The sequence below is a fragment of the Dermacentor variabilis genome, chromosome 7 (genome assembly GCF_050947875.1).
Source record: "Dermacentor variabilis isolate Ectoservices chromosome 7, ASM5094787v1, whole genome shotgun sequence".
In the NCBI taxonomy this organism is placed as follows: Eukaryota; Metazoa; Arthropoda; class Arachnida; order Ixodida; family Ixodidae; genus Dermacentor; species Dermacentor variabilis.
The window spans coordinates 165,480,056-165,502,301 of NC_134574.1; the positions used below are offsets into that span (position 1 = coordinate 165,480,056).

At 44.2% G+C, this 22,246-nt stretch overlaps 2 protein-coding genes across 7 annotated transcripts; one reads left to right on the forward strand and one right to left on the reverse strand.

Annotated features, from left to right (window-relative positions):
- The first annotated feature begins 451 nt into the window (after positions 1–451).
- LOC142588449 (protein phosphatase 1 regulatory subunit 14B) lies at positions 452–20,078 on the forward strand. 6 transcript variants are annotated; one of them, XM_075700204.1, is made up of 5 exons: positions 452–674; positions 5,113–5,397; positions 10,233–10,313; positions 11,250–11,291; positions 14,600–20,078. In XM_075700204.1, the coding sequence occupies exons 2-5, from the start codon at positions 5,161–5,163 to the stop codon at positions 14,771–14,773; spliced, it is 534 nt and encodes a 177-aa protein (XP_075556319.1). In that variant the 5' UTR covers positions 452–674; positions 5,113–5,160; the 3' UTR covers positions 14,774–20,078. The 6 variants fall into 6 exon arrangements, with proteins under 6 accessions (XP_075556319.1, XP_075556321.1, XP_075556322.1 ...); XM_075700206.1 differs by having other exon boundaries at positions 16,880–20,078; XM_075700207.1 differs by lacking the exon at positions 14,600–20,078 and adding an exon at positions 11,436–13,771.
- Positions 19,975–22,217, reverse strand: mRpS18A (mitochondrial ribosomal protein S18A). Its single transcript, XM_075700211.1, has 4 exons — positions 22,066–22,217; positions 21,859–22,001; positions 21,670–21,793; positions 19,975–20,238 (listed from the first exon to the last, which is right to left on the reverse strand). The coding sequence occupies exons 1-4, from the start codon at positions 22,169–22,171 to the stop codon at positions 20,096–20,098; spliced, it is 516 nt and encodes a 171-aa protein (XP_075556326.1). The 5' UTR covers positions 22,172–22,217; the 3' UTR covers positions 19,975–20,095.
- Between the last annotated feature and the right edge of the window lie 29 nt (positions 22,218–22,246).

Sequence of the window (22,246 nt, forward strand, 5' to 3'; positions counted from 1 at the left end):
ATGTATGCTTTGCGGGTGTTTGCGCACGTACTCACGCATCTAGTTTCGCTTTCGGTTCTGTCAACATGAAAAAAATGATTTCTTCTGGCAACATTAAATTACTAGCTATGATGATAAGACAACATTATGATTAAGAATTCAGTATTTCAATTTTTAAGCTACTTTTCGTCTGTAATATTCACCTCTTTTCTCCTGCTAGTCGCAAAACGTTTACGCATTCAACGTAATTTCACACAAATTGTTGCGCTACCTAGGAGTGAATAAGTTAACAAATTATTGCGTTATAAAGGTATCTTCTATCACAATTTGTTTATATTTAATTCTAAAGATGGCGTACGCTTTTTACTGTGAGTTCTTGAAGTGAGTCTTGAAACAGGCTGAAGTTTCTCACTACGGTCTGCATGCGCTTTCCCGGTTCCTCCGTTTCGGGTTTTTCGTGCGGAGCAGCGCGTTGCTTGTGTTCTGTGCTCCGGCGACCAAGCGAAAGCAGGCTGGCAGGCACCACTGCTCGCAGCGAGTGTCGTGGAGAGTGCGAGGCTGGCGAGGCGAAGCTCCGTTCGTCGGCCCGTACGTGTGTGTAGTACGCGATTGTCTTGGTGCGGGTCGTTCACATTTGGTATCGAGCAAGATTCGGAGTACACAAGCCCCGCGAAACTCTCCGCCTGATTTATAAGGTGAGCCCTCTTTACCTTTAATCGTTTTCGGTGCACATCAGAGCTTCCTTTGCTCGATATTGAGCCCGGCCCGTCTCGTCTCTTTACTTTTTACACCCCCCCCCCCCCCCCTCGTTGGCACAAAGGCCCGCTTGGCGTCATGGAAGCACACGCGGGGGACGCGAGGGTCTATTTAAAAATGAATGAAATCTTTGTTTCTTTTTTTTTTTGCAACCCCGAGCGCGCGCGCCTGTGTCGCTTATAAATGCGGCGACCTTCACGAACACCTTGCTTAGCGTCGCGCAGTTTCGTTACTGAATTTTGGAGCAGCCAGTGCTGGGCCAGGTGCCTTGGTGGCAGATTGCCTCAGTGGGCTCGGTGGGTGCGAAAATGTACGACGCGTGATGCTGGTGCCTTGTTTGGCTTTTGCTTGCCTCGAGCGAGTCGGGATTTTTTCCTACGTTTGTCTCGGAACAAAGGCCAGGTGTGGTGCGGTCGTGAGCAGATCGTAAGTGCTTCGCTTCACGGAGGGGGCGAGCTCATCGGCCCGGCCATTGTATGACTGTAAGCTAGGCTCCCTTCTTGTTTAGTTCCTGGAGTCGAAGAAGCAGAGGGGTTGCCCTCTCGGCGGAGGGAGGGAGCGGAGCAGAAGCTTCTGCTTCGTTTCGTCGCACGATCGCGTATAATCGCTTGAGCATGACGGCGGCACGGAGCAGCTATCCGTTTCACTTCGGGACCCCGCTGTTGTGGGGGGAGTGCCGGTTCCTTCTTTTTCGTTGTTTCATTTTATGCCTCTCCGTGCGCTTGACTTCCCTCTTTTGTTTATCGTTCTTCCGTCAGCTAGGACGCGCGTGAGTTATTTCGCCGAGCGTCATTATTATCGGCCCGCACGATGAGGAGATAAGTTTGCACGACAGTGCGCCTGGAGCGGAGATAAAAAAAAGATTTTGCTCCCTCCACCATCCTTTACAATGCCCATGGGCTGGATGAAGGCTCAATGATATCCCCCTTGGCCGGCATCTCGTCTACTTAATTTTTATGTTCGCGTTTAGTGGAGCTTCGGGGCCATGCGTGAGGCGTGGTAGTAGCCCGGGCAGGCTTTTCGCTTCCGAGATGTCGCATGCCTAGCGCATGTGCTGGCTGCGTAGCTTGGTGGCGGTGATGGTGGAAGGAGCGCCCTTGCAAAACTGGTCGTCTGCACGCCAAAAGCGCTTGGCGCCGACGAAGCTCGAGCGTCTGCTGCTGATAGAGAAGTTGCGCGTGTCGCGTGCGCCTTGTGAATGCGTAATTTCCAAGGCTTGCGCAAAAGTGGCCGCCTGCGTTAGCACGCGCGCACATAAAAACCCGCATTCGCCGCAGTCGTTTTGTTTCAAGCGAAGCGCAAAAACCTCGGAGGCAAGGAAATGAAACGCGAAATCTTTAATATGTTGCTCTCCCTCGCCCACTCTTTTCTTTTTTTTTTAAATTTTCAATATCAACAGGCTACGCCACATGTTTGCCGAGATTCGTCTAGCGTAGTGCTTTGCGAAAGTAGGCCGGCGTTAACTGCGCCGTAGCACGACCCCTGAGGTCGTAAATTTTGTGTTTTAATTGACGGCTCTTGGCGTAGGTGTAGCACCGCCACCACACCACCGTCAACCTGGAAACAGTTCAACTGCCCGCCTATTTGTCAGTTGGCTGCGGGTCTTGGTTCGTGCAGAGTAATTTGTTTGAAGGGCCTCCGTTTGTTTCACAAAGCACCCAGTTTCACTAATTGGCTCCCGCAGAGGGAAGGGGGGAAACACTGAGGTTGCGCTTTGGCGCTGTAAACGAAACCAACCGCGGCTCGTTGCGCTCAGCACACGTACGAAAAAAAAAGAATAAATAAAAAATAACTACCACTTGGCACTCGTACGCAAGTTTCCTGGATCGTCGGTCGCTAGCTTATGCCACTTATGCGACGCGTGTGAGAACGGTGTCGTCGCTGAACCAGCGAACGCCAGACAAAACGCGCGCGGTGTGACCCCGGACGCTCGCTGTCATTTAATACCGCCGTCGCCACCGCCGCGGTGATGAGCGCATGGCGACCCTCAATTTGCTCCAGAAAAGCGCGGCTGCGACAGACGCGCCGTTTTGTCTTTTTTCGCGCTCCTCTCGGTGCAAAGGGAGCGCCTCGTTGCTAGGTGTCGGTGGGCTCTGCCCTGGGATTGCTTCACGCACAACGCGCGCGCTCAGATAGTTGCGCAAAACTTGCCCTTCCGCGCGACCCGGCGAACGCATCCTCCGGAATTGCGCATTTCCTAGGTATTGGCCCGGGGTGGTGGAGGGGAGAAAGAAAGGAGGGAGCGCCGGAAGTATGATCCAGTTCTCTTGGTCGAGAGCCCGAGAGTGATGGTGATGCCGTCGCAAAAGCCTGCCGTCACCTTGGACGCGTATGTATAAATAAAACTGTTCCGCGCGGGGACCGTTCGGAGACGAGCTTCGAAAAAAAAAATCCCTCTCTTCTACAGCCGCGCCAAACGTATCTGTCGCTGTAGCGGCATATATACACACCCACATATATATTATATACTCGTGGACGGCGCGGTTTCTCTCCTATAATTCAGTTGACGCCCCTTTTTATATAGGGCGCGCGAAGCGGCCTCACCTCGCATTGTCGGACGTTGCGGCCTTGCAAGGTTATCGGCCAAACGGGCACGACCGGCATTTCTGTTTTACTGGCATTGGGAAGGCGCCGGTGATTTAATGACACTCCCGCCAAACGGAGGTCAGGGGACCGGCTCTCCGTCGCGCGGGCATGAATGTGCATGAAACCGCGTGCTGGGCTTTTCTCCTCTCCGGTTTGTTTAGGAAAGAAAAAAAAAAGGAGTAACAGAAGTAAAGCCACGGCGCCTTTTGCGAGCCCAACGCGCCAAGTGAGCGTGTCCGACGAAGCGTGCTACACGTAAGCCACCTGTTTGTCCAGGCAAGGCAAGAATGTTCTACGGGCGGTCAAACGGCGAGGGTTCAAAGACCCTGTTCTGCATATAGCGCGATGACGTGCGTGCTGCAAACAAACAGGAGGAGGTGTGGACCAGTTTCCTGCCATAGCCGTCTTCTTGAGCCCGTTTCTTCCCGTGCTGGGCGCAGCAGGAAGAAAGGCGCGGTTGTTGTCAGTCTTCTATTGACCTTCTTTTTTTCTTTCTCAGTCTTCCTCTATTTGCAATCTAATGCTGGCTTTTCTTTTTTTTTTTTGAAGCCATTGTGAAATACCTTTCACTCCTAAAAGTCACTGTTTCCAACAATCTTACACACATTGTGAATACAAGAATTTGGATGAGTTACTCTTATAATTCTTGGCCATATCTTGCACTTGTGCACATGTTTTTGGATGGGGCCAGGTACGTTTATCAAGTAAGCAGTGTTAAAACACTCCAGAATATATGTCAGCAGTTTCTATTGGTTCAGGGCCTAGTGTACTGTGGAGCGAGTTTGCAGACTCAGTAGTTGACAATGGCAAATTTTTTTCATTGGACTGTCCATTGTCTTAGCCCAAGTGCTCTGCTGCAGGCTATTGTGCCAGCTGCCTTCACAGTAAGGGCATCCTGATAGATTGTGAGCACAAATGGTCAAAATTAATTAAGGGAAAATGAGCCATCCACCCGATCGTAGCAATTGCTACCAAGGAAACCCATACAGGTTCCTTGAAGGAAAAGCCTCGCAGTTGAAAAAAAAAAAAAAAAAAATTCGTCCTGGTCTTGGACACGAACCTGCGACTACCTCCTGTCCTGGGCAGCCGCTCTATCATCCAAGCTAACCAGGCGGCTAGCAGATGGCAGGGCGAATTTGAATTTGTCAACGATTGGGTGGATGTGTCATTTTCCATTAATTAATTACTTCTCTCTCCCTTGCGGGTATCTGCAGAACTATTACGTCACATTGTCAAAATGAGCTTGTTCCTCTGTGGACAAATGTTTTCATTGGGGTATTATTTCCTACACTCATGAAAGTTTGAAGTATGCCCTGTGTCACACTTAGCGGGCAATGCCGCAGAAGTTATGCTGGTTGGTGGTGTTGTCATAAGTCTCAACCTGCGTGTTTCGCAGAGCAGTTGTTTTTGATGTGCAACGGAATAACTTCTACAGAATAACTACATTGCTCCACTTGCTCACTGGCAAATCTGCAACACCTTTCATGTAGTGATTGCATAATATCTTGCAATGTAAAGTTACGAGACTTAATCAATTAAGTGATGCATATCTATATATTTCTTGCATATATGTAAAACCCTATCTTAAAGGAAGCATTGAGAGAAATTTATCTCTACCCTAGGCTTCATAGCATTGTTTGATTTGTATGAACAGAGCATACGTAACTGCTTTTGTTTTCTTTTGCTTGTATTTACTATTTGCACGAAAGTAAATCTGGCCAGCCGAGGGCTGTCACAGCTAACAAAGATTAGATAAGATTGGTTGAAATCAGTCACGCGCACTTCTTGCAGGGCACGGCGTCAGGTTCGCTAGTGGAATCAAAACAAACAGGCCACAGAATGGAGTGTGGTCTGGCAGCGGGCACAGGGTCCCTCAAGGGTCCTGGGGAGTGCCTTGCAGCTTGTCCCAAGACGCTGCATGTCAACTTTGAAGGAGGTGACAAGGAAGAGCTGCAGGACCGCAAGAAGAAGTACCTGACGGCCAAGTACGGCCCACACCAAATGAGCCTCATCAAGAAGCGGCTGCGCGTTGAGATGTGGATGTATGAGCAGCTCCAGAGACTCTTTGCCTGCTCGGTGAGTGTGCCATTTGCACTTTTGACATCGCAGCCAGTTCTCATAAAAGGGGGAGAAAGATGTCATCCACCTGACAGTATTCATGAAGCTACAAAGGAAACCACAATGGGTTTCTCACAAAGAAGGCTTCGCATTTGAAGCAAAGTTCATCCTGGTCAGGGGATCGAACCTAGGACCAAGGCCTTTCTGTGGTGGCTGCTCTACCACATGAGCTTACCAGGGAGCTAGCGTATTGTGGGGCGAGGTCGAATTAATGACTTGGAAGTGCTTGGTTACTGAGTGTGACAAATCAGATCTGTGGAAATCTGCGAGGTGGAGGAATATTTCATGAAAAAGAAAGATTAATTCATCCGCAAATAACACAGAGATACTCTCAAGTGGATGACATTTTTTTCTCTTTCAGAAAGATTTGAAATGTAATTCCTAATATATTCTGTTATTCATAAGGTTCTCTGTCAGTTGAAGCAGTAATTGGAGATGTCACCTGGCTGTTCTGTTCATTTTCCTGTGCACTTAAGCCTTTTATAATATATAGTGCAAGGTGTCTCATGCCTTTGTTGAATCTAACTGGTTATATAAGTTGCTAGCTTTCATCTTGCATGCAAAAGTTCTAGAGAGTGACGAGACCATCACCTAAATAGCTGGATATAGCGACTTAAGTGCTCAGAGAAAAACCTTAAAAAGCGCAAAGCCTACTAGTGTTCAATTATTATTGCATTTCATGCAAATAAACTCAAAACCGCTGCACTGTGTGCTTTAACGTAAATGTCGCTGTGGCAATGTCTCAAGAGAGGTGTGTCAGTTCAGTATATGCCTTCCTTTTCTGTTCCCCGAATGACAACTGCTGGACGAACAAAATGGAGAGGCCAAGTGGGGTTGGCTTGGTCTCATTTGTGCGAGACGACAGGAAGTGTCGGGCAGTTGGTGGTGGGGGGCGCAAGGGGAATCTGCGGTTACGCTCGAGGAAGCATGACAACAAAGCCACGCGCAGCTGCCGCTGCTGCTATGGAGAGAAGACGCTGGCCTCCTCCTCCCCTCTTCCTTTGCCTGTCTCTTTTATTGAGCACTCTCCTTTGGTTGCGTCGCTTGGACAAAGTGACAGGACAAAAGACACCCTTCCCCGAACCTTTAAGGGTCTCTCAAAGTGGTGCCTGGTCTGGGTCTGTTGCCTCAGTGGGGACGGTGCCAATGACATTTGATCGTGCGGGGAAGCTGCACTACTGTAGCATGCCTTTTTGCTATTGCGTTGCCTGGCAGTTCTCAAGGAGCCAACCTGTACATGTTTTCCTGAAGCTCTGCTAAGCGTGAGGTGATGGCCTTCCTCGAGGCATACTGTTACTGCAGAAAAGTAAATAGAGAGAGGGAAGGAAAAACAAAAATTGTGTAGCTTCATTTTATATCAGTATCAGGTCAACTTATTTGTGTTAGTGACTTGTATACTGCAGACTGTGGCATATTTAACTATTTTTTTTCGTGCGCTATTGAAATGTGGAACGGTGTTGTTGAATGTAAGCAAAAACTGTATTCTTTTCTTTTAACTTACCTGATTTCTTTGGGATACCTTACAAGTAAAGGGCATTAAATAAGGGAGGTAACATTTTACACAGTGAAAAAAAAAAAAAAAAACTAAATACCAAATGCAAAGGTAAAATACAGTGAATATTCATTATGCAAGATTAGGAGTGCAGAGCATGCAAGTTATTGGGAAATCTTTCACGATTTGAGATGGATGCTATGTGGTCCGGAAGATCGTTCCAATGTGCAGTATTGCGAGACAATGCAGATTAATTAAATGCTTGCATTTGACCGTGTATGTGCATGAAACTGACGATATTGTGGAAGTGTCCTGAAGTGCGCTCTGATGGATGGCAGAGAGTGCGACCTACTGCTCTAAAATGAAACGTTTAATGGCTTTATTACTAAAGTGGAGGCATAGTTTCATTCAGCATGACGATGATGTCATGTGTCTTTTTTGTGGATATCTTTAATGCTACATAATGACAACTGACGAAGACTGTCCATTGGTTATGTCCTGCATGCAAGTGTGCACTCTTCTTTCTTCTCTTGCAAGAACTGCTTAAACTTGTTTATTGCATCAGCAATTTCCATGTGATCTAATGTTGTCTCATGCTTACTTATGGTCCACTCCTGTTAGGGACAGTGAAAACTGACAGTATTACTAAAAAAGATAAAGGTAGTTACAGAATAATTCAGACCACTTCTTCACTGGCTAAAGCAGTAGTGAAGACAAAGATTTACAGTTTATCCGAATATGAACTGCAGTGCTATACACTACTACACTTGCACAGGGAGTATCACGTGATGAAAATTGCAAAAGTAGGTTCAGTGAGGTCCGTGCAGCTTTCCGTGTTCACACATTGTGGACAGTGTCCAATTAACTACTTTCACATCATCGCTGGTGTATAACTGCCTTGTGCACCATGATGGGGGCCACAGGCTGTACTGAACACCTTTGCGCCTTCAATTGAAGTTGAAGTTCTATTGACTTTTTGCATAGATAATAATGTGATCAGTGAGGTTGATTTCACTCAAATTAAGAAGGGAATGAGGAGTTGGTGCGAGACCTTAAAAAAACAGTGTGCAAGGTGCGAGAACAGTGGGGTTTTAAGCCACGAAAAGCAAAGCAGACAGGATAAATTTCGACTGCAATAAATACAGCTGTCCGAAAAAATGCAAATAAATTAACGTAGAAGGAAGCAAATAGCCCTCATGACATAAGACCTTGTCTCAGCTTTTCCTGTTCAGAATCAACGTGACATAAATTCTTTGTGTGGAGCGTGGTAGTGTGCTTACTTCATACAACCGGCTGGCTGGTTGCCAGGTCGGCTAATTTATGTTTGCTTCTCTTATCAGCATCATGTTTGCGAGTTTCCTTTTCTATTGGCATTCGTGAGAATAGGTCTGTGTGTTACGCATCCTTTCACTGGTAGCACAGGCAGGCACGGACGTGCTTCATGCTTGTCGGTTTTCCTGGATAGTGCGCTGCCAACAGGAAGTCTATTCTCCTGCCCCCTCCTTTTGCCAGACATTCTATGGTATTGCACGGCTTCTGGCGGTGGCCTTGGGAACATGTGTTCGTGTCTGAGGGCGTTGCTCATTTGGTTTGCACATGTGTGATGATGCAGTGGCCGACGTGCCGTCTCAATTGCACCAACCGTGATCCTTGTAAAACGTATGTCAGAAGTGTCAAACAGCATTTAGCCATGCATTGTAACTGGTGCCTGTTCTTTATGCTTATGAAAGGTCTCCAAAGACCATTGCCAACGGCTTTCTTTGTCATTTATTTAGTGTAAAAGTTACCCTTCTTTTTCTAGCATTTCATATATTTGGAAAGGGTGGAGGGGAGGGCCATATATGGTGCAGTTACGAGAAAATAAAGTACATAAGTGCTGCAATGCATCAGGTCTGGTGGTCAGTATCAGTAGATATTTTAAGCGGGTACAGGCAAAAACATAAATAAGAATGTGATTTGTAATACATCATTCATTAAATGCACTATCATTCCATGAACTCATGGATAAACACTGTTCAGTTCATCTCTGGTGGTTCTGAAACACCTGCATGGTATGTTGAATCCAAATAAGGAAATTCAGGAGATTTTATATGAGGTATTGGCTTATATGAGGTATGAGGTATGAGGTAGTGTGCTTGATTAGAACTCTAACACGCAGTGCAACATTTTTTGCAGAGGAAAATGAATCGCACCGTTATTTGAAGTTTATAAATGAAAATCATGTATTTCTTGTGTTTGTGTTTGAATTTTGTCTGTGTGTGTGAGTTTTTATATGTCCATGATAGAGGCTTTTGATATGCAGGTCACTGTGTACCAGTGTTGTTTATACCAGAGAGATAACACACTGTTGTTGGATCTCGAGTCAAAGGATCAATGCCATCTGCATTATTTGTTGGATGGCTGAACATTAGAACCTCTAAATTGTTTGTTTATTCTCGATGTTCTTTCTCAGCTTTTTTGAACATTAAATTCAAGGTAGGCTGCCTTAAGGCCTGTTCTGTCCTATTCTGGCACTTCTCTTGAGTCACAAAATGTGCTTCAAGATAAAGTGAACGCAGCATGAAACGACAGAGAAGTTTAGAAGGACTATAAGATAAGATTATAAATAAAGCTAGCTTAGGAGTGTAAGCTGCATTCATCATTGGGGTTCACTTTCTTGCTTCTTGTAGTAATTATGCATCAAGAGTTCAAAATTACACAAAATTTGATGTCCACTACTTAGACTTGACACTAAGAGTGTAGCACTAAGAAAAATGGGTACAGTGGGGGATAAAGAAAAGGGATCAGTGAGAGCGAAATGGTTATTTATTTAATGCGAACTCAGCTTAGCATTGTGATATCTAAAGTAGTCATCTTATATTAGCCATTATATAAGGGCACTGCAAGTTATGTGAAAGCATCATTTGGAAGGCACACACTTCTACATGGCCACTTGGATGTGAAGAAGCACTGGTAGGTGTGCATATATATGAGTGAAACAGGATGAACATGCAGAAACAGGCCATTTGTTGAGTGAACCTGTACTTGCAAAACCAACGAACAGCTCAATGGCAGTGATAGTAACTATCGTAGTTGTAATATGTCTTGTCAAACAATGCATTTTACGCTTAACCCATGTTCATAAGGCATCTGCCAGCAGCTTTTGAGATCAAGCAGTAGTTGTTGTGATGGTTCCAGAATTTACTACTGCTTTCATTACACACAATTCCATGTGACCATAAAAACTTGGTGCACTGTTAAGTGTGCATTTTCATTAAGAAAGGCGCATAAGCATCAACTTTTTTTTTTCTTAATCGCACAGGATGATAACCACGACATCGAAATAGACTTGGATGAGCTCTTGGACATGGAGAGTGATCACCGTCGAAGAGACTTTCTCAGGGTGAGGCCTTTGCTTGAATGCCACATTATAACATGCTTTTTATTGCTCTGTCATAAACTGCCATTAAATCTTACAACTGAATGTCACAGCTGCGATACATAAGCATAGCTGCTGCTGTGAAACTTGCTGCCTCAATACATTGCATTCTTTGTGGTGATGGTGTGCATTCTACCCCCATCTGTGAAAGTTTTTGGACACAGGATTCACGGAAGAGCTAAATTTTGTTACAAGCCACTAAAGCTGCCTTCAATTCTTAATGCTCGGTAGATACTTCACCTTTAAAACCCTCCCACGTTTCTCACTAAAATGCTAAGCCTGGTGGTTAGGTTGCAAGGAAATTGAACTTTTTGTGATTTCAGTGTTCCATAAATGTTTGTGGTCACCTGTACCTAAATCATCAGCAGGAGCTATTTCATCCAGTTTGTCTGGTTCTCATGATACTAATACATTTCATTTGGCCTGTTACTGTCTCTTTCCAAAAACCATCAAACTTCATCATAATCATTATGGACCACATTTGGTCTCTGTGCATATTGAACATCACAAAAGCTAGGTAGCCAAGTATAAAGTGAATCCTCTGGCTAAAATTGCTGCTTTGTTCATTCTTAAATTTCTCGGAAAGGTGGCATTTCTTGGCACATTTTGTTTGATACAGTGTTTGGGTGCAGCGTTTGCGTGCTTCATCCAAGATAAATCATGCTTTACATTGTCTGCGGTGCTTCAAGAGGAAAAGCGTAAAATTTTTCAACAGAACAGTGGTGCTGTCTATTACATAAAATCATCGCATGTGTGCTGTAACACTACCATAACACTGACAGACTACCACTATTCATTTCACTGACTTAAAAAAAAAAAAGCCTTTTCAGTCCTGCATTTTTCTGCCATTGCAGTATTGCGCCTCCTGGAAATGCATTTGGAACTTGTTTCTTGTTCCAGGCAAAATTGGTGGGTGCCAAACAGACTCGGGACCAAGTTGAGGTGAGTCACCTGGCTTGTTTGGTAAAATGAGCAATCTTTTTAGAGGTTGCCTGTGCATGAGGCATTGAGGTGTTAGGTGTGAATGTTCACCTTCATAGATGTTATTGTTTGCCTAAGTAAGTTTCTAACCACAAGGTTTTTCAGAAGTGTGCAGAACAAAGTGCCCAGTGTGAACGGGTGCTAGTCTGCGGATGCCAACTAAAATAGGCCATGCCTCAAGGACTGACTGGATTCAATTGCAAAATTGAAACATGGTCTACACTAATGGAAATAAATTGGCACGTTGGACACTTCTATTTGTAAATCAGTTCTGTGGAGTCTCGCAAGGTGGAGAAATTTTCATGAAAGGAAAAATTGTCATCCACCCATATGTAGCACAAATCTACAAAGGGAACTCTTACGGGTTTCTCAGAAACAAAACTTCATAATTGAAGAAAGGTTGTTTGCAAATAATTTCTTTGCTTTCATCACTGCAGTATGAACAAATCAAACTTTTTATTATTGTTTTAGGTACAGTAAAGAGAGGTGTTTATTTGCCTCTTCGAAAGAGGGGAGCTGTAAATCATGTCTTTCCAGGCTAGATAATGCACAAATTGCTGTGTATGTGATGTTATTTACGTGTATGATCCCTTTTAATGTGCTTTTCAGATGTATAATCGGCTTTTGTTCATTTGACATCAATTTGGTCATGTAGAATAAAATGTGGGTTCCTTTGTTAGCTGAAATAGTCAGACAATCTATTTCAATGCAGGGTTTTAAGCCCATTGGCTGAGGACTATATAACCACTTTTACGCGGGGATGACGATACTGATTTCTGCAGTGCAATGAATTGCAGCCGATTTAATGCGGGTGGACAAAGATGCTTGCGTCATGCTTGCCCGACAGTGAGGCGGAAACTGCTGTGTCAATGATGACCATCTGCCAGGGGTGTGACAGTTATGGACTTTGGCATTTCAGATTTGGCTTTCCAAGTGGAAATTGACTGGAATTCATTACGTTGCTGTAACTAGCAACCGTCAATGTTATACAAATTCAGAAGCGGTTAGGAATGCTTCAGATGACAGGTTTCAAGCTTCGCATAGGATCGATGGTACCGTGTGTTCCAATTGAAAAGTGAATTATTTATTTTCATTATTACATTGTCTCATTGTGCTCTCTCAAGTCATTTTAACATGTCTGCTTCTCTGGTATAAACTGTCCCAAAGAGAAAAGCTTAATTCTTGCAGGTATTTTTCTGAAACTTTGAATGGATTTTTTGAAGCACCCTGTATATTGCAATGTAAAGCAAAAAGAGCATTCTTTACTGTGCCAAAACCTTTATTGTACTAGCTGCAAGGCTTCTGAATGGCATTCAGTATTGCTCTACATACCTGCAATTTGCTTTTTCACCCTTTCAGGGTCAATGACGTAAATATATGGCACCATCTGCACGTAAAAAGTGCGCCAATTTCCTAACTTTTTCTTTACTGGCATGTGCTGCCACTATGTGGGAATACACGGAACTTTTTTTCTCGCACCTCCCGCACTCGGTTTTCATTGCATGGCTTGTTTTAGAGCTAGTCTGTTTACTCTGGCACGTCTATATACTACCGCTCGCGCATTGGCGGGCGAGTGGGCGGCAGTTTGGGTTTTGTTCCATGGGCGGTTTCGGCTTCTTGCGCTCACAAAACTGATGGCTATCTCGTTACTAATCGCTCAAAGAGTGACCACCTGTTACTCGCTTGTTTATTGCTCACAGGGGTGCAATAAACAAGCGTCCTTCGTATCCTTCGTATGCGCACGGCACAACAAAGGATGCTGCCGTGCATGTGTTTCCTTTCCTTTTTTTTTTTTGGAGACTCGCGAATACTAATTGCCTCTGAATGGTGATAAGGTCAAGATTAGCTGAAGTTTGTCACACGTTTTGCTTTTTTGACGGGCAGACAACCATACAGTTTTCTTGAGCGCACTCACCTACGCAGTTCGATCACGCTATGGATGTAAATATTAGTGTAAGAGCAGGAACATTTGAGACTTGCGAAATATTCTCGTGTGCACATTTTCTAAGCCATCAACTATGTGTATAACAATGCATCAAATTTTTCATTCTTATAAGTTTATTTCCTTTATTTATTGTTGTTATTCATGAATAAAAAATACTTATATACCAACGCAAAATATTTTTTCTCACTTTACGGTCACCAGAGAAAAATTACGGTAAATTTTTTTTAAAATAGGTCCCTCTGAATAATTTAAATCTGCATTAAAGAAAATCGACCCTGGGCAGTCGCATATGGCGAAAAAAAATCAACCTTGAAATGGTTAATCACATTATCTGAAAATAATTAGGACACATATTCGTAAGTGCCGAAATATAGGCTTAGCTCCATCGTGTGCTCACGCCTTTCACCCGCTGCAGATGTTCATCGACGAGCTGATACAGCGGGCCAAGACCCTGTGAGAAGCTCCGCAAGCAAGGTGTTCGTCCTAGTCATCAGGACCCATGTTCTTAAAAAATCTCACCGCACCCATACGCTTGTACACCTCGGCCCCACTGTGTCCTCTGCATGTCTTACCGTGCATTTTTTTTCTTGCTCATTGCAGCGAAGGCATGCTTTCCATCACCACACTACTCATGTTCATCTAAATTCCTTGGCCACATGTGGCAGCGGTCTAGTTGGAAATGGGATACGTGAAATGAGATGCACCTGCTTTTGTAACAGTTTTGCACTGGACGACAAAAACTATGAGATTGTTTTGGCCAATTAAGGGAAGCTGGCCAAACAGTGGCTGCTTACACACCTTTTCAAGAGTGTATTGAACGCCCTTTTCAAGGTTGAACCATAAAAGGTACCTGCTTGTGGAACTGTTCTTATCTCCAGAAAGTATCCACTTTCCGTGCTCTGTGTGGCATCACCTTCATCATTGAGAGTCCTCGTCCTGTGCCATCATCATCCTGCTTGGTGCTGATGATGATCTGGGATGAGGGCTTGCGGTGATGAAGGTGACGCTATATCCCGGATATACCGTATTTACTCGCGTAATCCTCGCACTTTTCTTTCCTGAAAATCAACGCGAAGTTTGGGGGTGCGATAATTATGCGGGGAAAATTTTCAAGCAAATGTTTTGGAGTGTTAAATGCAAAGATGAATGGGTGCAAGATCAGGATTGTCAGGTCCGCAATTGTAAATATAACGAAAACATTACTTTCAAGCGTAACTTACCTTCATTATGAAAGTACAGGGTGAACGTGAGCTCAAGCTGCTAAAGCACTTTATTTGCCGCGCGCAACCTCCCAGTCACTATTCGCGTTGCGTACGTCCTGCAGGCAATTGTACTCTTCATTCAGTCCATGTCCCATGGCGAAGTGGCACAAAGAGCACGGTGCAACACGCGAACAAGGCAAACGAGGCCTACGAGACACCGGAGAGCTGGAGACACCTTCGCAAAATGGCGTAGCGGTGGTGAGTGGATGAGCGGTAGCGGCGGTGGCAGCGGATGATAGCACAGTACCGCCGCCTAGTAGCACGCGCGCCCAACCATGGCAGTTAGTTGTGGCCGCAGTCAATAGATGGTGATCGCTACGACAAGCAGACGGCTCGCAGCAGTAATTTTGGGGGTGCGATGATTATGCAGGGAAAAAAAAATTTTATAATTTTTGATAGCCAATGTGGGGGGGTGCGAGCATTACGCGAGTGCGAGCATTATGCTAGTAAATATGGTATCTATAGCATAGGCATCTGCACATGGGATGCAAGTGAGGCAATGCTTCCAAAGCCTGCTTAAAGAGCCATGGACTTTTTTGCCTCATAGTGTTTGGTCTCGTGCAGAACTGCCAGGTGAGAGGTGACTCATTTGGAGCAGCTAAGGGCGCACTGTAAGGAGTGAAAGTTTCTCATTCCTTTTTGATGACATGTTTTTAAATGGATCCACTTTGCAGGTAGCTGGTGCTCGGCTAATGTGAGCTGGTAAAGACGCAGACACCAAAATGCAGGTGTTTGGAAAAGATGTTATTGGGAGATTAGGACCTCTATTTAGCAGGCATTCTTGCAAAGCCAGAATACTTGGCTGAGACTGTTGGACATATTTTGAAATCTGACATTGGAAAGCTGATCTCCATAGAGTGGAGTTGGTTTTGCAAGCTGGAAGACTTACATTAAGAACACTGCCACATGCTTAAAATGAATTCTCCTCTGGCTTATTAATAAATTTAAAGATTTGCTTGTTTTGGAATTTGTGCTGCTGAGCAGGAAGACAAAAGTGAACAGCAAGTGAAGCTGTGTTTTACTGCATTCTTTGGTGTATGTTCTGCTTCTGAGATCAGTGACGCTGATCCTTGCAGTCTTTGAAGATCTTGTTGTCGGTGCAGTATGCGCTGGATTCCAACTCCCCATTCTGCCCTATACCATCTCTGTTTGAGCAGTACCAAAGCTGACAGCCACAGCTTATGGTTTTTTGGCTAACTTTTATCCACAAAACATTTGCCACACGAAAGTTTTTAGGGCATTTCCAGTGCTGTTTGTAATGTAGTTTTGCAGCTCTTGGACTCTTTTTTTTTTTTTAAAACCTGGTTTATAACAGTGAGAGGCATAGAGGTGCGCACAACAGAGGAGACATGCCTGTTCTGGAGGTACACATTGTTCACGCTTTATCCTCCACAGTATTTCAATAGCTGATGTTTTGGAAAGAAGGCTCCCCAGTAGTTTTCCTTCATGCATGCTTGGAAACCTGCATGTTAATCCGCGAGGCGGCCCGCCAGTAGAAACTTTCCACTTACAAGGGTAACAACCTGACAAACTTTTCCATTACTATTTCACACAGCCAGCACTGTCGCACCAAAGAAATTGCATAAATAAGTGAAAGAACGCAATTGGCAGACATGGCCACACTTTGCATCTTCTGCAGCTTTCATGTGAACTGTGGGTAGCGCCAGTACTAAGGCTAGCTCCTTAGTACTAGCTCCTGTAGAATTATGCACTCTTGTGGGCAAAGCTGTTTGTCACAGATAACCGGAAAAATGTGGGTCTTGCTAGAGTCATAGTGCCCACACAGAATGTGTGGGCAAGTACTGCATGCTTAAGTAACATAAGCAGTTTACTCTGCCTGCACTGGCCCAAGGCATCTTTTTTTTGCTCTATCTGAAAGACGTTAACATTGCAAATCTGTCCATAGTTAAAGACTAGGAGTTGTCCAAGCATTTCTGACGTTCAGTGCTCAGCTATTGTATTCGTGCCGGCTGCGCATGTTACCATGTTTTCTACAAGTGGTGTTTCCCAAACTGGCTTAGGATTAGTTAACACTCGGCCACTCTCGAAAGATTTGCCGAGAAACAGTTTTTATGCTTAAGTTACTCTCAAGTCAGCAGTGTGCCAGTTTAACATGTAACTATATCATTTGTTCTAGATAGGAGTTTGCACATCATTCTAATTCAGTGCTTTCATAGTTTCTATGCGAATGCAGCATCTCGATATATATTATTTCTTGCAGCTGTCATTAGTGATGATTCATCAAAAAGTTTCAAGCTGTAGCCAGGCACGATGGAGCAGATATGCTGAATTTATTGTGACAAAGCTTGTAGCAATAGAGTAGCATTTTGTCTTTTTTGCAGATGACTGGAGGAGAAATAAAGCTTCCAGCACCATTTTACAACCGTGTTCTTGCACGACTTACCATGCTGCCTTAATGCAGACACTTTGGTATTTGCTAGACAGTAGTAAATTAGATGGTTACCACAATCTTCACAATACTCCTCATACTGAAAGTCCTTCTTACAGGTAGTTGTAGATCCTTGTGTTTAACTGTACTGCTAGAAGATTGGTTGGCCATGCAGGTTTCTTTCTGGTTGCTCGAGAAGCTTCCTCTGAATTTGAAATGGCATAAGCCAGGGATGCTTCAGAACAGGCCAACAGCAGGCGACACACAAGCACTGTGTGCCGTCTGCTGTTGGCCTGTTTGTCAGCGCGGTTCCTCCCTTTGCCCAAGTATGCATTAACCAGCCATAATTAGCACACTGCTGACACTTCTAGTACATTCAGCTGGTCGCTTTCAAGTACTCAAACAGCGTGCTTTACATATGGCTGGTTGAAATGGAGTGCTTGGAACACATTCGCCTGGTTCATTCAGAGCACCACGCTACAGCTCTGAGCACTAGAGGTGATCTCAGCTTTGTGGAGGGACAGCGAGTGCGATCCGATTAAATTGCAGTCACTTGGCTTCTCCGATTGCTCTGGGAGCTGCTGATCATTTGGCTCAAGCAAGATTTCTCTAGCTCCAATCTTAACAAGGCCTCGCATCATCGCAAACAGAGTTGGACCACAGTAGGAACCAGTCGAATGTGCCCTTAGCGCTGAATTAAAGGTGAAACCCGAGTACAAAAAGTTGTTGCAGGAAGCATGGGCTACATTAAAAGCTTAATGGCTGTGAAGGTTGCCTGTTCTATAAAGTCTATGAGAGAGAAAAGTACTGTTGTTTTCAATGTGACATTGAAGTTATGGGGTCAGCAGTTGATTGTCAGTAGCAGCCTCCATAATCTCTTGTTTGGAGAGGATGACTGCAATGTGTTGCTGTAGTTTATAGTATACTTGTACTGCAATGATGGTAAGATGTACCTGTTTTTCGGTGACTCAGGCTCATTTAGGAGTTGGGAGATATTGCATGAACATTTTTCACACTAAAACATTGTCTTTTGTTATGTGATCTTATGCTACTGCCATCTATTTTGTTTCCCACATACTTTTGGTGCAAGACTCATTTTTCAAGGTGCGAGGTCTTTTCCAGCAGTTTTGCTGCAGACATAAGGCAGTTTGGTGTTAACATGCCAATGTAATGTGCAAATGTGAATTTATAGTGCAACGAAAATTAAGCAGTGTACATTCTGATGCCAGTACGCCTTACTGGCAAATACACTGCATGTTTACTTCTTTGTTCATTAGTGTTTTAAACTACTGCATTACATTTGCCTTGTGCATGCTTTTAACATTGTTTTAGTGAGGACTTTGTGGTACACGTGCCATGAACACAGCACAGGCATATGCATTGAAACTACTTTCCCATTTTCTTTTTTTGTTCAGTACTCCACGCACAAAGCACATTGTCACCAAACAGATGGTTTTCAAAGGAACAGCAACTTGCACCTATAGAGTTTGCATTATCATCGATGTTGCAGAATTCAGTGTTTCACGTTATGGCCACCTGGTATATTTGCATGTCCTCAGCAGTGGCAGAATGGCCTTGTGACTTAACTTCAACGCCAACTTCCATCACTGGTCAAGTTCTGGCCACCATGCTTAACTTCGCAGTGTTGACAACTTGCTGTCGTGTTATTATTTTCAGTGTGTGCTTATTTACACACCAATATGTTTGAAACTTCTAGAGTCTTTTAATAGTTGTGTGCACATCATCACAGGGGCAGCTTTGAAGCCTTCGATTTTTCACGCACTCATAACCAAGCATACAATCGTGCTGGTGCCATGTAGAATGAAATCGGCTTTGTATAGGTTGTTTAGTTTCTTCTGTCAAGTGTTGGTCAGTGTGCTATTGTGCAGTTATTTCTCGGGTAGACGTGCTCGTAAGACAGCGCTGGTAGTTGACTACGAGCTGATTATGGTGCGCGAGTTGAGCATTGCTTTTGGTAAGGTCGCTTGCTTGTTGGACGAGTTGGAATATTGCTATATTTAAGAGAAACTAATGCAGAACTAAGATGCATGTGCAGGGGGAAACAAAGAAGTCAACTAAACAAATAATAAGAAGTGTACAAGGCAAAAAACAATAAAATTTTAAAAGTATACTAAGTCAATCATAAAAAAACGGAGCACCAAAAAAACGGATTCACCAGGAACCCCTAAATTCTCCAATAGCAGTATACATTCCTCGGTGAAACCGCTTGCAGATGCAGACTTCATGAGGTGTGATTATAGCATCCTAATACCAGTCTGGTAGTTGGTGCTTCTGGATCATGATTCTAAGGAAGCCCAGGATCCATTTCTTGCACTTTGTTTTTTCATGTCACGTGCATCTTGTTCTATGCTTCTCTTCATATTGCTTTTGAGGATGCATGGCATTGGTTATATACGTAACTGTTTACCCTGTGCCTTTCCTTTGCAAACCACTCTTGCTGCTGCAGCTTACCTCTTAACGGAGAGCTTCAGTTGAGCATTTACAGCAGGTTGCACACAGCCTTGCGGCATCCACAAACAGTGCTCATATTGGCTGACTGCCGTGTCAGTGGTTTAAGTTCATTTGTATGATGGGCTTCATTGCACAATGTGTGCAAAATATGCAGCACTAATCAGATTCGTCTGTGAAAGCTTTGAAAATGTGAAAGTCTGCCATGTTTTTCTTTGCCTGAGCATGTGTGTACCGAGGGGTGTGAGCAGTTAAAAAGAAAGGTAAGCTAAAACGCAACAGCAGGGCGAGGTCACTGCTGCAAGAATTCACGCATGTTGGCAATGAAAACTGGCTGTGTGGTTGGCCAGTTTTGTCATTTTTGTCCAACCTGTTCTTTTACACTGATGTTCATAGCATTATGATGAGAAGGTTGAATGTGATGGTTACGACTAGTTATTATGGAAAGGCAGTTATGCCTTTGTATTGCTTTTTTTCCAAAGTGGGTTACAAGCCATTGTTTAAAAAAAAATTGTAATTTTACAATGTTTCATTGTATTTATTTGCGAGCTCATTTACTTAATAACAGAACACTGTACAGATGTTTTTACATGCTGTATTGCATGCTTTTTTTTTTCTTCTATACACAAAAATGCTTGTCACCAAACATTGTTTGAATGCAATAAAAAAAAATGTCACTACAATGCAGTTTCATTATTTCTTACATTGAAGGGGGCTTTTTGAGGTATTCTTTGATGTCGATGAGTGGTTTGCCAAAGTCGACCTTGAGCTTTGTGCGGCCAAAGTAGTTGTTCAGCTCTTGCCACCTTTCCTTTGGGGTATGTTCCTCGTTGTAGACGAGTCCTGAGTACAAGGAGAAAATCACATTACTCGTGGACCGATGCCCTGGTGCTACTCCAAGACATGATTGCCTCAGAGTTGTTGTTAAAGGGACAGTATTTAATGAGAAACACTTATTTTTTGAAAACTATTTCCATTAATTTTGCCATAAGATGTTGATAATTATAAGGAAAAGAAAGTAAATGCTCCATTGAAGGTAATTTCATGTGTTGTCATCGATTACAAAGTACATGTACTCAAAATGTTGCTGCAGAGGCAGTTCTTGAAACTTGCTATGTTCAATCTCTCACTCCTTCATTATAAATTTTAGTCCATATTTTACAGAAAATGAAAATAACTAGGCCCAAACAGATGCTGTCAAAATCCACGACATAGCAGCAAGAACTTCAAGGTGGTGTCGCCAACAGTCTTGTTTTTGTATTTTCTAGCCTGCCATGCCTCCTCTCAAGGCAAGAGTGGCTTTATTTGGCATCGAGGAACCTAGATTGCCATATTTTAAGTAGTAACTTAGCGCGAATAAAACCACGACAACAAGAAAGACTGACAAGGACAAGCGCTTGTTTCCGTGGTTTTTATTCGCGCAAGGTTGCTACTTCTAATATGGACGACCAACTAGCCCAACAGTCAACTCTAGATTGCCAAAATACAGCTCAACTTAGTTTTCTCTTCTTAAATGTCCCTTTAATACGTGAACTCTTTCCTTGAGGAAAGGGGACGAAACCACCACCCTGCAGCTTATCCAAGAATGCAAAGGTAAAGCAGGCGAGCATATAAGCCCTCGAACAATATTTGCACATAGTTTCCGAGGTCCTAGGATTTAAGCACGGGCATTCCTGTGCTTTCTGCAATGGGTATGTGTTTTACTCTGCTCCGATTTAGAACGCGGAAAAAGCTCGTTATTAGAAGGCTGCAGGTATCGGATGCATTGAGCAGTGTGTGAAGATAGCAATGAATTAAAACGAAAATGGATGTGTCGTTTGTGCAATGCAGTGTTTTCGTAAAACCATTATGCGAGTTCGCTGTGCCCAAGGAACCGACATGACAGGCTGTCAAGCGTGTTTTTGCAGTTGAGAGTGCAACGAATATCGGACAGACACAACTCCCAAGTACCGGTGCACGTGTTTGCTCTCCGAGACGATACCCCAGCCACGCGGAGCACCTTTAATCGGTATCGAATTTCTCGATAACCATTGGCTCTCTTCCGCAGTCGCGCAAGGAAGCCAACCGCAATCGAGAAATTAGATCCCGATCGAGAGAAACCCGCGTAATACCGGTGTCATCGTCAGGATCGATTGGTTGTGACCGGTGAACGGCAGAAAAGGGATTGGTTCGAGGGAAAGAAGTCGGTCCTGCATGACTGCTACAGCGCACTGGTTAGGGGAGCAACGGACATTCTGGAGTGGTAGTCAATCGAGGCCCGCTAGTAGGCAATACCTGTCCTTTGAGCTTGGTAGAGCAGGGTGCCCACGATCTTGTGCTGTTTAGCGCAGAGGCCTGTCACATGCCTTGGCAGCTGGTTTCCTCGCGCGTCCATGAATTGGCTCAGGATTAGCACGTCCTGCGGTTGGAAACGTAACGCGCCACCGTCCAATACGCCTGGCCAACTCGCGTGACTCGGCTTACCGTGTGGTTCAACCTCTTTAATCCCAACCTGCACAGTGGGCACGCGGAACTCGTGTGCTTCGGTTTGACCACGAACCCTTTACGGGGAGAGTCGACGTACACGCCTTCGATCACTGTCGTGTTGCCCTCTTGCGACTCCCGAACTGCAAAATGCGCAAGACAGAAAACGTTACTTTGGTGATTAAGGCGCTTAGTACGAGTGCTCACTTTCTTTTACACAAAGCGTCGTAGAGGTACTCAGTTGCTTTCCCAGCGCTGGCAAACGCAACAGTTTTTCGAATCCGAGACGCGCCGTCCTCATGTGCAGCGCCATGTTTTACTTTAAGGCCAAGAAACAACTCCATATGCCTGCCCAGTAAAACAGAAAAGTTCGTAAGTGGGTTCTTAG

Coding starts and splice junctions, on each gene's coding strand:
- LOC142588449 (XM_075700204.1), top strand. CDS start 5,161: ATGGAGTGTGGTCTGGCAGCGGGCACAGGGTCCCTCAAGGGTCCTGGG. Junction 5,398..10,232: donor AGAGACTCTTTGCCTGCTCG/GTGAGTGTGCCA, acceptor TTAATCGCACAG/GATGATAACCACGACATCGA. Junction 10,314..11,249: donor GTCGAAGAGACTTTCTCAGG/GTGAGGCCTTTG, acceptor TTCTTGTTCCAG/GCAAAATTGGTGGGTGCCAA.
- mRpS18A (XM_075700211.1), bottom strand. CDS start 22,171: ATGGCGCTGCACATGAGGACGGCGCGTCTCGGATTCGAAAAACTGTTG. Junction 22,002..22,065: donor GACGCTTTGTGTAAAAGAAA/GTGAGCACTCGT, acceptor CGCATTTTGCAG/TTCGGGAGTCGCAAGAGGGC. Junction 20,239..21,669: donor CTACCAAGCTCAAAGGACAG/GTATTGCCTACT, acceptor CCTTGTACTCAG/GACTCGTCTACAACGAGGAA.